Source organism: Jaculus jaculus, chromosome 7 (genome assembly GCF_020740685.1).
Source record: "Jaculus jaculus isolate mJacJac1 chromosome 7, mJacJac1.mat.Y.cur, whole genome shotgun sequence".
Lineage (NCBI taxonomy): Eukaryota > Metazoa > Chordata > Mammalia > Rodentia > Dipodidae > Jaculus > Jaculus jaculus.
The window spans coordinates 26,383,896-26,400,660 of NC_059108.1; the positions used below are offsets into that span (position 1 = coordinate 26,383,896).

The 16,765-nt window shown below is 35.1% G+C and overlaps 1 protein-coding gene across 2 annotated transcripts in view; it reads right to left on the reverse strand.

The window, feature by feature from the left end:
• Nucleotides 1-309: 309 nt before the first annotated feature.
• Nucleotides 310-16,765, reverse strand: part of Nup58 (nucleoporin 58) — a 46,090-nt gene continuing 29,634 nt past the window's right edge. For both annotated transcript variants that reach the window (XM_045154121.1, XM_004670532.2), the window contains 6 exons: nt 15,942-16,060; nt 15,448-15,530; nt 10,994-11,195; nt 5,631-5,729; nt 3,872-3,967; nt 310-2,397 (listed from right to left, as the gene is read on the reverse strand). In XM_045154121.1, the coding sequence (XP_045010056.1) occupies nt 2,228-2,397; nt 3,872-3,967; nt 5,631-5,729; nt 10,994-11,195; nt 15,448-15,530; nt 15,942-16,060 (769 nt within the window). In that variant the 3' untranslated portion in view covers nt 310-2,227. The remainder of the gene's footprint in view (nt 2,398-3,871; nt 3,968-5,630; nt 5,730-10,993; nt 11,196-15,447; nt 15,531-15,941; nt 16,061-16,765) is intronic.

Sequence of the window (16,765 nt, forward strand, 5' to 3'; positions counted from 1 at the left end):
CCGAAAAAGGTATTTTTAGAGGGGTCTGTAAATATACAGCCTGAGCCATTTAGAACTTGGGGGGGGGGGTTAAGCCTAAGAACCCAGAGAGTCTTACTTTCCACTCAGTATTTTCCCAATATGACCAATGCTGTAATTTCCAGAAGACAAAAATCACAAAGAACTTACTCTCTTGGTCTTTGACTTAAAAAATAAGATAAGATAAAATAAAATAAAATAACCAAAATATAGAAAACACACAAGACAACCAAAGGGAATAAAAGAGCAGCAACGACATTACATTCATTTAAGAACAACTACGGACACCTGTAAAGATTCAAAGCAATTGACACAGTAAGTTTTATTGTTTCCATAGGAGGCGCTGAACAAAGTAAAGACAAGACAATGACAAAACACTCTGACTCCTGTCACAAATTAACCTGTTACAGATCTCCAGTTGATCAACACATGAAATGGAAAGTAAAGAAAGGAAAAAAACAAATATAAATATTCAGATATTTGTAGCACAATGCAATGTCCTCCCCCCCCCCACAAGAAAGTTTGGTGTAACTGTGTATGTAACTCTGACAGTAACTCAAAATGTAAAAGCACACTTTTTCCCCTTATCTTCCCCCATGATCTGGACTGGAGACTGTAGTACTAAAGAAATCTATAATAAAGACATGTTTAGAACTTTATCTTAATGCATCAAGATGCAAAAACAACAAAAGAAAGCCAATCATTGTTATATGCTGATAAATAAAAGATGACACTTTATAATCAAACCCAACTAACATTATACTAAAAAATATATGTGTATTTACATACATCATACCTATTTTAGAAAAAAGGTGCGTAGGTGAAAATGATTCTGAAAATATTCACTGATGCACATTATGTACAAAACCTTCTATATAAAAAACTTAAAACTATTTTCAGTGAAACTCCATTTTTCTATCCCATTTGCAAACTGTACTTGAAAGATAAATAGAGGTCTATCTACTGGTTTTCAGAAATTGTGGCTAAGGCATTTCTCTTTGTAAGGGTTCTTGTTTACACACTCGACATCACTGCTAATATAGACATATATTACATTGGCACAACCTGACACGCCTCTGCTCCATCATCTGGAGCTTTGTTCACTGTTAAAACTGTATGTTTACAGTTGTCACAAAGAATATTTTTCTTAAAATCCATTTTTCTCTATTCCAAATTATACACTCACTTAAGACATATAAGGCTGAGAAGCCTCCATTTGGTGTCAGTTAGCCCTGTAAGAAGGGCCTCTGTGCTGGCACAGCTAAATAAGTTCTCAGTGAATTAACAATGCGTCTGCCCTTCACCTGCATAGATTCAATTTGGCTTAATACCTCTTTGTCCCCAGGACTGCAGTCTGGAGTTTAACTATGCTCCTGAAAGCCCATTTCAGATAGGAAAAATGATCTCATTGTAGTAGGAGGGGAGTAAGTAAGGGGAAAGGTTGTTAAAATCTGGTGATGAGTCTTAGCAGTACCCCTCACTGGAAGTATCTACTAAAGGTTGAGGTGGAAACAAAAACAGAAAGGACTGGGAGTTGGTTAATTATTTATGTCAATAACCACTTAGTAAGTGTTAGTAAGTGTTACAAACAAATGAAATGACTGGGTACCTCTCTAGCTGATCACTGTAAGTACTGAGGATTTCAGGCTTAAAAGGTGAAAAATTGAATATCACTAGAAAAGGGGAACAGTCTGAGGCAAAAGTAGTAAGTCTGTAAATATATATTTCATATGCACACATAAGTGTGTATTATTCTGCATATAACTATATACATATTCACAAGATGCCCTGCAGTATAGTTCAAAATACCATTTTAAGGAACTAACCAATACAAGTATAGGCGCCACAGTTCATACCATCTGTGTAAGAAACCAATGTGCATATTACCTTATCAACAAAAACACTGACATCAACACTACGTTAAATCATAGGTTTTAGGTTAATGTTTTTTTGTTGTTTTTACCACTATCAATCATTAATGTAATCACATTTCCTACATTTAGAATTAAAAAAAAACCAAAATTGGATTTTAAATTCACAAGAAAGATGAAGCTCAGTATGGCAAACAAAGTTCAAATTCCAGAGTAGGGAAAAAATACAAAAGCTTTATAAATCTCCTGGGATGCAATTCCATTGCTGCATTAGAAAAATAGAATCATAGAGGGAGCGGCGCTGGCTAAGCAGTCTCTCAACACATCAACCCATATGTTTATCTTTTTCCTCTTTTGTTTCCAGCTGGAGGTTTCTTCAACTGAAGGAGTTGTCCTCCTGTTCCAAAACCTGCAGAGGCAGGATTGGACACCCCAAATGTCAAACCAGCTGATGCCGTGATGCCAGGGTTGCTGAAGTTAAACCCAGATGTACTTGAGCTGCCAAAGCCTTATGTTCAGAGAAGAAAATATTCAAATGAGAAGTTAAAACACAAGAAAACAAATATAAAAATGTGGATGAACAGAAATTTCTATCTGAAAAGGATACACAATTTATAAAAACACAGAATATCTTAGGCTCCTGAATTTCTAAGATGGAATTTTACAGTAAAACAATTTAGCTAACAACTATGGGGCCTTTTTAAAGAAAGTAAGCTAGTGATGTTGGACAAATAGGAAACTATAGCACAAATTTTTGGTATCTACAGAAAACTCCAAGTTGCTATAAACTTTATTTTCTATTGAATATGTCAAGGGGTTTTCCTCCTTGGCCACACAAAAAGAGTTTATCAGTAAGAGAGACTATCAGGACATCCGGACCTGCCTCACAATCTCAACCTCTCAGGAAAGCTTCAACCTGGTATGCCTGGCCACAGATGACACCCTAGAACTGTCTTCTTATTTGGGCTTCCTAAGAGCCTTTGAAAATTAAGATACAGTACTACAGCTGACTAGTTATGTTCTGGTCCTGTTAACTGACTTCTGCACAAGAACTGCCAAGTATTTTTGCTGTTGTTTTTCTCAAGGTAGGGTCTCACTCTAGCTCAAGCTGATCTGGAATTTACTCTATTGTCCCAGGATGGCTTCAAACTCTGTGATCCTCCTACCTCTACCTCCCAAGTGTCGGGATTAAAGGCATGCGCCACCACACCCAGCTAGAACTGCCAAGTTTTTTAAATAGTACCTTAAAACAAGCCATAATTTACAAATTTTAAATGAAAAAGTAGACAAAATATCTACTAGGAGGGTCTAAGGATTATAACCACCTAAAAATGAAACAGAGCCAAATTAGCCATCATCCATAAACTGGTATTCTAAAAATCAGAGGGACTAAGAATTGTTTTGTGGACTAAAAAAATTTCTCTAGCTGGGTCTTCTGTATCAAATCTGTAGCCCCAGCTACTCAGAAAGCTGAGTAAGAGTATCACAAGTTCAAGGCCTACCTAGGTTACAGAGCAGGTTTAAGGAAGTAAGATTCTTCCTCAAAATGTAAAAAGTGGGCTGAGGGTATACCATTGGTAGTGTTTGCCTCACATGCATGAGGCCCTAGGTTCCACCCCAAGTATGAATAAAAAATTAAAACAAAACACTCCTGAATGAATAAAAACAAACAAAAATTTCACAATAAAAGGTTCTCTTCACAATAAAAAAAAAAAAAAAAAAACTTTAACCATGAAGTTAATCACTAGGGTGTAAATGAAGCACTAGTCAACAGATTTTATAATTATTTACTAAACCAAATTAAGAAGTCTTCCAAGAAAGACTTGATAGACCCCTTACCTTTTAGTCTGTAAGAAAAATTAAGCTACACAATTGGGCTTTCATGCTTCACTCAGCGAGCAGAAAGTGAGTTAGGATCTTCCAGGGTTACTGGAAATAAGAACACTTAGACTTGCCTAGAATTCAGGCAGAAACACACAAACCTGCACTAAGACTTCCTGAGGGTTTATTTGTTGTTCCAAATCCAAATGTAGAGGCCCCTGTGGTGCTGCATCCAAAACCAGAGCTAGCTCCAAATCCTAGTGGAAGGGCAATAGAAAAATATACAATGGTACATAAAACAGGTTAAGGATAAGGAAAACTGAAATCAAAGGTCCAATAAACAGTGCTTATTAAGGACACCTGCTAGCTACTTCTCTGCATGAGACTTTTGGTTGAAATAGATTCATTCTGAAACAGACCCACCAACAATTTTGAAAGAATGAGGCCAAAATTATATTGACATTTTTCTCCTAAATATACTAGAAACTTTACTGACCACTGAAATACGATTTTAGGGCTGGGAAGATGGCCCAGCAGTTAAAGAAACTTGCTTGAAATACCGTTTCTGAAACAGTTAAATGTATACATCATATTTAAAAGGTTATTTCATTTTGAAAAAAGCAAGGCTGACTAAATATATAAGCAAGCATGAGTACACAATATAAACACTAACTATCCTAAGATAAGCTCTTTATCAAGAAACCCTGCCTAACTACATGACTACCCATCATCAAGTCTCCTCTATACCAGAAATTCCTACCACATTACCACCATGTTAAACCTGATAAACTAAGAGTGGGCATGATGTCTTTCCTCTGAAATATTTTCCATCACACAAAGCTCGTGAAGAGATTCTAAGTACTTGGAAGACTAGTTCAAGTATTCTACATAAAGTTTAATTATTTCATCTTAATTTTTGAGCCAGGGTCCCATGCAGTTCAAGTTTACCAGAACTTATTAGCAGCTGAGGATGACCTTGAACTTCTAATTCTCCTGACTCTGAATTACAGGCATGAAACACCACATATAGTTTATGTGGAATTGGAGACTAAAATCTAAGGTTTTATGTATAACTAGGTAGACACTCTACCAGCTGAACTACACCCTCGGCAAGGTTCAAATTCTTTTTATTTTGCAATGGCTTACTACAATGTGGAGACTAGCAGTTATGTCTGCCTTACTGTAAAGAAAAATGGCAAACTGGGTTACAGTCAGAAGTTATACTGCCTACCATGATTCCTGAAATTCTTAGGTTAGAAAAGTCTGTATTTAAATAATCATAGTAGCTTACAGACTTCTCTTATATTTTAGTGGAAATAAGGGAGCCTTATTATCATCACACTGCAACATACTTGTCAAATACAATCTACTTTTAATTATTTACACCAAAATTACCAGGTTTTCATAGACTTAAATTACAAATTTAGAAAACTATTAAAACAAGTTCAATTGTTTATGTATACAAATACATTAATAGTCAAATATGCCAAAAGTCAAGCTGTTTAATTTATAATAAAATTAATTTCCCACATAAATTGCCCTTTTTTTCAGGGGGAAAAATGAGTGATTGGGAGAATATATATGATCCAGAAGCATACTGCATTCCAAAGTTATATTAAGACTAACTTTAAAAAATTCAATTAAAATTAAGTTTATTAATAATTCTCAAGTTCCTATTTCAACAGATTGTAAAGTATAAAAATTCTTACTGCTTAATTTTAATATTTCTAAATCTATTATAGAAGATGGAATGATTCTTTAAGGTCTAAAATCTAGGAAGCAATGATTAAGTTTGGAGAATCATTTTTGCCAAATGGAATTTTAACTTCCAAAACAGCAACAGATCCTCTTAGAAATTCTTTACAGGTGAGAAGTTCAAATGTAATAGTTCAATAAAGTATTATAAAAATTAAAGTGTACCTCCAAGGTTTGAAGAACCTAAGCCACTTGATTGCAAGCCAGTGCCAATACCTGAGCCGAATGGCGTTCCAAAACTAACTCCCAGAGATGGCTGTGGCCCTGGTATGGGGGGGAAAATGGGGGAAAAAAAAACAAATTTGCCTTACTCTTTCAAGATTAAAGTTCCTTTATTAAATTATTTTTAAGTTGAACATTGATTACCTAACCTATCTGCTACAAATAATTGATCTAACCAAAAGATTTCAGACTAATCTGCTCAGAATTACACAGTTAAGAGGATTACCACAATGAAAAAAGTTAGCTTAGTCTACTAAGTAACTTGAACTATTTAGTGTATCACAAATTATAGTTATTTTATATTTACTTCTAGAATTATTTTAGATCTCCTCACTTGTATTTGGTGTAATCAGTAAGAATTTTTACTCTCCTTTTTGTAAAACAAGCTTCTTAGTGTTAAGATTCAAGTCTCAGCTGATCAAGAGACTGACACTAATGTGGTCAATCATGTTACTTCATGAATGTACTTCAAACACTAGGTATGACTTGTTCTATAAATGGTATATAATAAATAGATGAAAAACAAGACAATGTTTTATTTTATTTAATTTATTGTTCACTTTAAAACAAACCAATTACACAGTAACATGACAATTCCAACTTGTTCACAAAAGTGATAATTGAGTTCTATTCTTAAGCTCTGCTACATTTCACCACTTATCACCTGATCAAATGAGATAGAGAATGAACATTTACAAAGGCACACTATGTACCTTGACAGATCCAATACATTCAAGACTTCAGTTCAGAAGCTCCTTTCCAACACTCTGGAAAACAAACTCCAATACAGAGCCACGTGTCGCCCTTTCCCACCTGCTCCCTTACAGATTTGGCTGAGTTTGTTTGGCAAGAACAGCATCAAACCTACTAGCCCCTCGTTTTAGCTATTTTTTAAAACTAAGCAGAATACAAAAATCTAAAAATCTCTCATTTGATAAATAATTTATGAAAATTACTCAATAAATTTCAAAGTACAATCTTCAGTCTTGTCTGTTTTTCAAGCACAGTGATCACTACATCTCAAAGTTGAGGGAATGCCAAAGCAATATGCATATTAAAACGTAAATTTTTAAAGGAACCAAAGCCTTCAAGTTGTCCAATGAAGAATGAGGTTTGTATATTCAAAAGGTAGTGTAAAATTATAAAGCATTAAAACAACAGGAGGAACTACATTTAGCTACACTGGGACAGAAACTGGACTTTCCAAATAGCTTCTATCCAAAACGGAAAGAATGACAACTAGTAGCAGCCAGAGTTCTAACACTACTATTAAAAAAATAAATTAAAAAAAGATTTGAAATTTTTACATCTAGTATGAGACTGAGAAGAGAGACCTGTCTAGCAGCTCTTTTGTAAAATGTTACTACAGGAAAAAGAAACAGTGCATAATACTTTCTTAGGTCTAACAAAACGATACACAGAAAACACATGTCCAGTTTCTTTAACATTGGGAGACTAAGTGTCACATTTTAACAGGAGGCACTGCTGGTAGGAGACCCTAAAGAATAGTGCACACCAGTCCTCAGCCTTAAGAGTCAGAAGAGTTACCCAAACAGCATGTTTTTGTTGTGTGTGGGTTCATTTTTAAGAGCAACAAAACAGTTTTTCTAGTCATCATATTCAGTGTATCAAAAAATCATCTAACAATGACAAGACTTTCCATTGCACAACAAATGCACGATATTGTGAGATTTATACCTTCACACAAATTCTGAAGGCAACATCATTTATAAAACTAGTAGGCAAATGTATAACATTTTTAATAGTAAAAACTCATGATAAATATCTCCCATTCCAAAGTATTAGTATATATTATACTCTGGCCACCATATATATTAGTTTCACTATTAGAAAGCAGAATCTAAATCCTTCAGGTAGAAATTATGTAAACAATTCAAGTCACTTTAAAATCTGAATAGTCATTCATAAGAGGCTTTTAGATCCACAAATAAAAGCAAATTAATAGTAATATATACCAATGATTGCCTAAATGAAATCTTCATGTAGAGTAACATTTTACAAAAGTTACCATGGTAATTCACACACAACAAAATCAGGTTTAGCACTGTAATTCATATTTTCTAGAATAAATAGTATTTTCTTAAATATAAAACTGCATTCATAGGAAAAGGACTAAAGTGCTAAAATTTCTTATAATTTCCCATGATCATTAAAAAATGCCTAATGTAGTTAGTATGGTTAATTACCAAGTCACCTTTTAAAATAACAATGTTCTCAAAAACAAAAAAAAAAAAAAAGAGGAAAAAAAACCTCACAAAATCAAAATTGCCTTTTCCCTGGATTTGACTTAATGGGGAATGTTCCTTTGGTTATTTAATACAACAAAACCAAAAAATCATAAGAAACTAAAATAAAATACTTGGCGTTCCTGACTTAACCCAATATTTTAAGTACCCAAACCTTCACTAAAAGCTTTAGAAAAGCAGGAATTGCTCACAAATGCCTTGGCTCGCCTTAATGGCGGCTAAGTCAAATGATAAAAATTTCTGTAAACATTAAGAACCTTTAAGTGTGGAAATGAGCAAAATTCAACCCTAGTACACACTGAAAAGCCTAATGTCCTAAGGTTTTGATGAGGGTTGAGAACACTTGTGGACACAATACTCAAGATCTGCTAACAGGGAACATATCCATGTATTGATGATCATCTCATTGCAAACAAAGTCTTCTGGGTTTTCATCAAGTCAGCTTCAGAACGAACAGCCATAAACCACACAGGCTTGGGTCCTGCTGCCTATTTATTTGCATATTTAAAAAATAACTGAAGACTGAGGGTGTAACGCAATGATACAATATGTGTTTAGCACGTACAGGTTCTTGGGTTAGACCCAGTAACACCAAAAAGACAAAAAATACCATTAAGTCATTTGTCTATCCTTCCACCTCTAAGAAAAAGAGAAACTACTTCAAAAACAAGGTTTTAAAAAGCTGTCTACTAATTCTCTACATCAATGAAACCATGAATCTATATGTAAATAAAAACAAACACCCTCTGAAAAATGACACCTTGTACAGATCAACAGTGATACATACAAACAATATACTGCTTCATCTAGATGGATGAGAACGGGCTACTGGGACTTAAAAGATTTCATGAAGTTTACAGTGCCTAAGAGTAACTCCGTGGGGATAAAACAATGTGCAACAAACAGGACATTATTAAATGGGCCATAGCTAATAAAGCCAGTACCTATGGATCTAACAGAGATCATGAACCTTATAACCACGGTGAACAACCAAGGACTAAACTAGCATTCTGAATGGGAAAGCATAAAGGATTACAGAGCCTGGGGGGCCTTTAGAAAAACAGAAAGGAAATAAGGCAAAACCGTTATCACTACACTTAACTTTTCAGTTCCAAAACGTTACACAACTCACAGAGTAAAAACACTGTAAGACTGGTTAGGTTGATGAATTCCAATTCCTGTCACCTGACAGAACGCCTTACACAGACTCTAAACTGCAAGAAGACTATAAAAGCAGTAAACTGCCTGGTAAAAGGTCTTTTAGTTAAAGCATATGAACAAAAGGCTCCTCAGGATGATTATTCCAACTTAAGCAAATATTTTCTGTGAGCACACAGAACAAAGACCATACCTGTATTGTCTACCTTCCCACCCCACCATAGGAGGCACTCATATTTATAAAATGAACAAGTATCTAAGGTCCACACCCTACAAACTTCACAAGACCAAACAGTTATAAAAAGAACTGATAAAGTGACCTTACTTCGTTTAGTTATCACAGAACAGATTAATTTACAGCCTTATAATTTAAACTCATTTTTCTCAAGCTCTACTTATTCTACTGAAAATCAATTACATTTAATGAACACATATCCAAACACTCACTTCTCTGATCTACTTTAGGATGAATATTGACTCTAAAAAGCAAACTGTTACTACAGTGGGAGTTTGATTAGCTTTTAAATACTCAAGAGAACCGTAACTCTGGGATTGACAATTCAAAGCAATCAATTCCACAATGACTTTTCCCCTCCATAACTCGAAAATAGAATCCTATACTCTGGCAGGCAGAGAGCTACTAGATAGTGTTTATGTGAACCACTACCCACACGGACCCAGCTACAGAATGTAGAGGATTCTAAGTCCACCAACAACTCTTTACTAAAGTAAGTCAATACCGTCAGCTTCAAATATGAAAAACGGAGACTAGAGAATGCATCTCCAGTAAAGATTGCCTAATGTAACCTAAATATGTATGTTGTTGTTTAAGCTTTTGTTATATTATAAGTTACTATGGGAATCATATGAAATTTTCAATAAATAAGCTTCATTCAAAATTTATGAATGACCAAAGGGGGGGATCAATATACATTAAGACCCAGTAACACCAAAAAGTATTTATCTAACCTCAAATCTGATTAAAAGAAAAATACCAGGAATAAATCAATTAATCAACTTCCCAAATACCAAATGAAACACCTCAGAACTATACTACAAAAAGTATTCTTCTGTTAGAAGTAAAATTAAACCAAGAACTAAGGTCCAATTAATCTTCCCACTCTTGCTATTATTCTTCTGCCCATTTTGAAAAGTTGCAAAAATAAAAACCCAAAGATCTGCCAGGTGTGGTGACACACACCTTTAATCCCAACACTCGGGAGGCAGAGATAGGAAGATCACTGTGAGTTCAAGGCCCCATTGAGACTCCATAGTGAATTCCAGGTTAGCCTCGACTAGAGTGAGAACCTAAGGGGGGGGAGGGAATCTTAGCATGTAATTTCTCCAAATTTAGTTTAAGAGGACCTGTATTGTCTCTAGTCAAAGTACATATAAACAAATTCATTGAGCTTCAAAATATCTTTAAACATATATACTGCACTCTAGATGCAAGTACTTTGCAATCATGTATGAGGAAAATGAGAATGCACCATCTGTTAGTATTATCTGTGAAAAATGCAATGTATGAATGGATTACCTCTGACTTTAAAACAATAAATGATACAATCACAATTTTAGAATCTAATGTCATTCTCAAATGTAATTCAGTAGTGAAATACCAAGTTCTAAAGGGTATTTATAGCAATACAGCAAATAACAGTAAATTCACAATATTTAACATATGATGTATAATTATTGCTAGATTACCCTGCGATTTTTATCAGGTATCTTTGTAATTGTGTCCATCACAATTTTTAGACTGCATTGAAACAGCTATTTATAGAAATTTTGTCAGTGGTAACACAAAAGGAAGACTTATAAAAATGCACATAATGTACTGCATTTGAACAGTAAGAAGCTATAACTTGAATGCATTCAGACCTGTAGCAGGCTGTTGCTGCTGTGTAAGTGTGGCAGCCATGGCAACGGCTGCTGCATTTGGCATGGTGCTGAAAGGGGTGGGTCCAGTAGTAACTCTAGGTGCATTCTGCCACTTCTTGGCTTCTGCTCGCCTAGCTTCAAACACATCTACAGCATCTCCCAAGAACATTTTCCTGTAACCAAGGTACTGTTCTTTGAGCACCTGAGAAATAAGAGGGCAGAGAGAGACCCTAATCAAATCCTATACTGATGACATGTAAGTAAAATACAAGTTAGCAATGATCAGAGACTATCATAGTATATATTCCAACTCAATGGCAAATGAGACTGTAGTAATACACACTGATATGAGAAGATGGTGCATTCTCAGTGACTTTGAAAGTTTATCATTCATTTGACTATTTTATTTCCTATTTTTGTCATATATCCTTAGATTATACTATATTTTTTTTTTAGCTAAGACTGTAGGCAGAGTAATACTTAAATAAATCATAGCTTATCATATTTCCCTTCAAGCACCTAATTTTTCACCACCTTTAGATTGAAAGCTAGCATTACGTATATAGTGGCTAAATGTACTTCTTAAATGTCTGATGACATATGATAAACTTTCTCACTCCAGGCACAGAGAGATTGAGGATAGAAGCAAAGCTTCTATTTGATCACTATCACTTGACAGTTATACTATGATGGTGAATCTGTATGCCCAAGTCCTCCTTGCCCTCCCCCAAAAGATTTATAACTCCAGACTAAAAAAATTACCAGGTGATCTAATGCAACATATACCTTGCTAAGGTCATTTATAAAAACAACTCCATTTCATCTTAAACATTTTGCATAATTTCAGGTTTTGTATGTTTTTCAAGAGATGGCATTTTCATATTTTTTAAACAAATCCTAGGCTCTTTGCTAATAATAGGTACACTTAAAAATCTATTATGTATGATGCTTAAAAGCTGTATAATCCTTTAGTGTAGTTGTCTGAATTTAATGTTCCAGTTGTAAACTTTACTAACTTTTAGCCGGGTGTGTGGTGCATACCTTTAATCCCAGCACTCGGGAGGCAGAGGCAGGAGGATCACCATGAGTTTGAGGCCACCCTGAGACCACATAGTAAATTCCAGGTCATCCTGGACCAGACTTGAGACCCTACCTCAAAAAAAATAAATACAAAATAAAACAAAAAAACTTCACTAATTTTATGATGGAATAAAGTGGACCTGGAAAGAACTGAATATTAAGAAAAATGTGGTGTGATGTTTAACAAAAAAGAATCTTATTACTGATCTCCTCCAAATCCATCTTTCCATTTCCAGTGAAATTCCACACACATTCTTATATAAAGTGTGGCAGTAATATCTCACAAGATTGGTTCAACTTCAGATAATGGGAAATAATGGCCTGAAACTAGACACTTAGCTAAAAGAAAACAAAACACTCTCCTGATATCACTCAATCATATAATGAATTCCCAAACTTTCCAAATTTGTTAATGTTGCTGAAATATGACTTGATAAGGTAGTTCATGTCTACTCTTACAGAATATTAATGAAAACCAAAAAGAACAAAATTTCTTGTGAGATTCACTAAAAATGTTCAAATCTTCAGCTATATATAGTGTGCACAGTCCATAAGCTGAAAATAAATGTTAACATTTCAAATATGGTCAAAGTATAATCTTTGGCTCTTAGAAACGTATTTAACCAGAAGAAAATAAAAATAAAACAAAGAAGTAGGGGAGCTGAGGCAGGATTTCAAAGCTAACTTGGGCTATAGCAAAACCCTGTCTCACAAAGGAAACAAACAGAATAAACATTCCAGTCAAGTTTATTCAACTGGGCTGGGGAGATGGCTCAGTGGTTGAAAGCACTTGCTTTCAAAGCCTGCAAGCCCTGATTTCAATCTCAAAGAACCACCTAAAGCCATATGCATGAAATAGCCCATGCACCTGGAGTTTGTTTGCAGTGCCATAATACCCTGGCACATTCATTTATTCTTTCTCAAATAAATACAATATTTTAAAGTTTATTGAATATGTGGACTGTTTTAGAGCAATCCCAGTTTCACTGTTCTATAATCAAATCATTCAAAAGGGTATACTTTTCTAATGAGAACAAGAGAAAGTTCACTGAATGCAAAAGTTAAGTGAGGGAGAGGTAATATGATGAAGAATGGAATTTCAAAGGGGAAAGTGCAGGTGGGGAGGGAGGGTATTACCATGGGATATTTTTTATAATCATGGAAAATGTTAATTAAAATTTGTGAAAAGAAAAATAAATAAATAAGTTAAGTGAGGCCTGGTGGCACAGACCTGTAATTCCATATACCTAAGGGAGAATGAGGCAATTCAAAGTTCAAGGTCAGTCTGGGAAACTTAGTGAGATCCTGTCTCAAAACAAAATGTAAAAAGAGGACTAGGGAAGTAGCTCAGGAAGAGCTATCTCTCCAGCACATGGGATGTGCTTTAAGAGACTCTAGAAGAAAGAAACAATAGCTCCTAGAGTGAAAAAATGATCAGGAAGCTGACAAGAACTGTTGATGGCTGAAGTGCAGTGGATGTACATAAGCATGTAGGTTATGAATCTTAAGAAAATCTGATAAAATATTTTTCATTTAAAATTATCTTAAATATTGATTCAGTTTCAAATATATTGGTCTACAATGTGCTATCAACTCAAAAAATTAGGAAGTCGAAATGAATTATTTTAAAAAAATTTTGTTACTGTGAATCAGACTAATATGAACAGATTGTTAATCTCAAGCAAACTCAAGTTTGGCAGTTTTTAATTTTTAAAGATTTTGGGGGCTAGCTAAAGTATTTCATACTTGCCTGATAAGCTGGAGAAAGTATACCATATATATATATATATATATATATATATACAAATAATTTTTTTTTGAGGTAGGGTCTCACTCTGGGCCAGGCTGACCTGGAATTCACTATAGAGTCTCAGGGTGGCCTTGAACTCACAGCAATCCTCCTACCTCTGCCTCCTGAGTGCTGGGATTAAAGGCGTGCGCCTCCACGACCAATTATTATGTATTTTAATTAATTTTTAAAACAAGCATTATTACATGAGGAAATAAATTATTTCACATGTATTAGATTACTTATTAAACACAGAGGCCCCATATTTACAAGGAAAAAATATAACCATGTTTTTTAATGCTGTGGTCAATAAACATTTAAAACATACATCAGATTAAATCACTACAAAAAAGGATTTGCTACTAAGAATGTTTACTTTTGCACACAGAATGAGGGTCTGCTTGTAAGTATGGGTGCACACCTGTGTTCAGGTACAGGCACACATATGGAAGCCAGAAGCTGACATCAAGTATCTTCCTCAATGATGCTCCACCTATTTATTGAAACAGTCTGTGAATAAACTTAAGAGCTCACTGATTTGGCTAGACTAGCTAGCAAATCAACATCAGAGATCCTCCTGTTTCTGCTTTGCCACCCCATCTGGCTTTTACATGGTAATTGCGATCTGAACTTAGGTCTTCAGGCTTATATGACAAGCACTTTACCGACTGAGCATCTCATCTCCTCAGTCCCTTCTGTAGTGCTGTTTATAACTGATACAGAGATGAAAACTATCTGAATGCTCAACAGATAATGTTTAACAAGCACTGCACAAATACACAATGGACTCCTATGTAAGTACCTAAAATGACATTAGCAAAATGTGTATAACAAGAAAATAATGCCCAATGCTTTTTTTTGGGGGGCGGTGGGAGGGACTTCAAGGTAGAGTCTCACTCTAGGCCAGACTGACCTGGAATTCACTATGTAGCTCCAGGGTGGCCTTGAACTCACTTTTGTGTATTTTTGTAAAGAAGTTACAAATAATACAACGTGCAGGGAATTGAGAAGCTCTTTTAAGAAAACAACGGTTATCAAAGGTTGTGTCTGGGTGTGATTACACATTATAGTACTGGACTTTTAAAAAAAAGTTTTATTATTATTATTATTATTATTGGTTTTTCAAGGTGGGGTCTTACTCTATGCTCAGCTGACTTGGAATTCACTATATAGTCTCAGGATGGCCTTGAACTCACAGCAATCCTCTTAACGCTGCCTCCGAAGTGCTGGGATTAAAGGCATGTACCATCATGCCTGGCTTATGAATTTGTTTATGAGAGAAAGAGAGGCAGAAAAAGAGAATGGACACACCAGGGCCTCTAGCCACTGCAAACGAACTCCAGACACATGCACCACTTTGTACATCTGGCTTTATATGGTTACTAGGGAATCAAATTAGGATCCTTGGGCTTTACAGGCAAGCACCTTAATGGCTAAGCCATCTCTCCAGCCCAGTATTAGCCTTTTTGCTTACATGTAATTTTACAGTTATTTCTGTAATAAGCATAATAGCCTCATGTGTCTACAAATGAAGAAATACTTGGATCTCAATATACAGATACGTAAATTGGCAATGAACCCTTACCTTTACATTTTCATGAATAGACTGAAGTTGTGCAGCTAAAGCTACAAACGTTTGATAAATTTTCTGCATAGCCATTGATAAATCTATAAAAGAAAATTATAGCAAAAATATGTAACAATTTTATAATTGCTGGTCCTATATTTTGGTAGTTAATGTAAGGGAAGAAAAAAAAGAACTCTGTCAATGTTTCTTACAGGCAGAGAAGACAGCAGGGTAAAGAGAGAGAAGAAAGGACATCTATATTAGTGATCTGAGAAGAAGGGGAAGGAAGGCCCTAAGACTTCTGCTCTTGCCACTGCAGTAACCATTTACAATAAAGCAGCTAAAATTTATACGAAATGAAGACCTAGTTCAAGGATTTAAGCAAAAATAAATAAATAAATAAAAAGTAGGTGAAGGCAACTAGTAGTAGTTGTGTGCCGACTACACGACAGAGGACTCTGCACTGATGGCGCGCAGCACTACCACCACAGTCACCACAGTAGGATCGTTACCTTGGGGGGTGATATGTGAATTATTTGCTTGAGAGGCAAGATGATTTTCCAGTTCTTCAATTTGTTGTCTGTACTGCTGAAGCTGTACCTCAAACTGCTGAACCAAGATTCTGAAGTAGCTATAAAAAGTCAGATTAAATATTTGAAAGCTTTACTTTTACACTAAAATAACAAATAAGTAAATGACCTCTTTTGAGTACATTATCAAACTAGGTTGAAAATATAATTCACAGATATCACTGAAGCAAAAACAGAAGCACTACCAATTCTAATCAGGGGGACAAGCCAAATTAAGGACTATTATACAAAATGACTACACAGTTTTTAAAAGTAACAAGTGCAGTAGTAACAAGTAAAAACTCCATAACTATTAGAGTTAGGAAGAGATTACAAATAAATGTAATGTGGACTCCTAAAAGGATTCTAGAGAGAAAATTCACATTAATGGGGGAGGGGAATCAATGAAACTCCAGAAAGTCCCAAGTTTAGTTACTCATATTTTACCAATGTTAGTTTCCTTGTTAAAAGCACAGCTGTCAGGTACATTTTACAACCAAATACTGAATAGTTCTCACAGCAGTAAAAAGATGCTACAATGAGGCCATACCTTGACCCCCTCCCTACCACCCGCCCTTCCGCCAATAAAAGAATTTTTCTTTAAGAAATATGCAACCGAGGACTGGGAGTAAAGCTAAGCAATACAGCATTTGCCTAGCATGGGTTAAGACTCTGGGTTCCATCCCTAAGGCAGGGAGGGAGGCAAAGAAGGAGGGGAAAGGAGTAGATATGAAAGCTTTTTACAAAATAAGTTCTGTATTTACTCA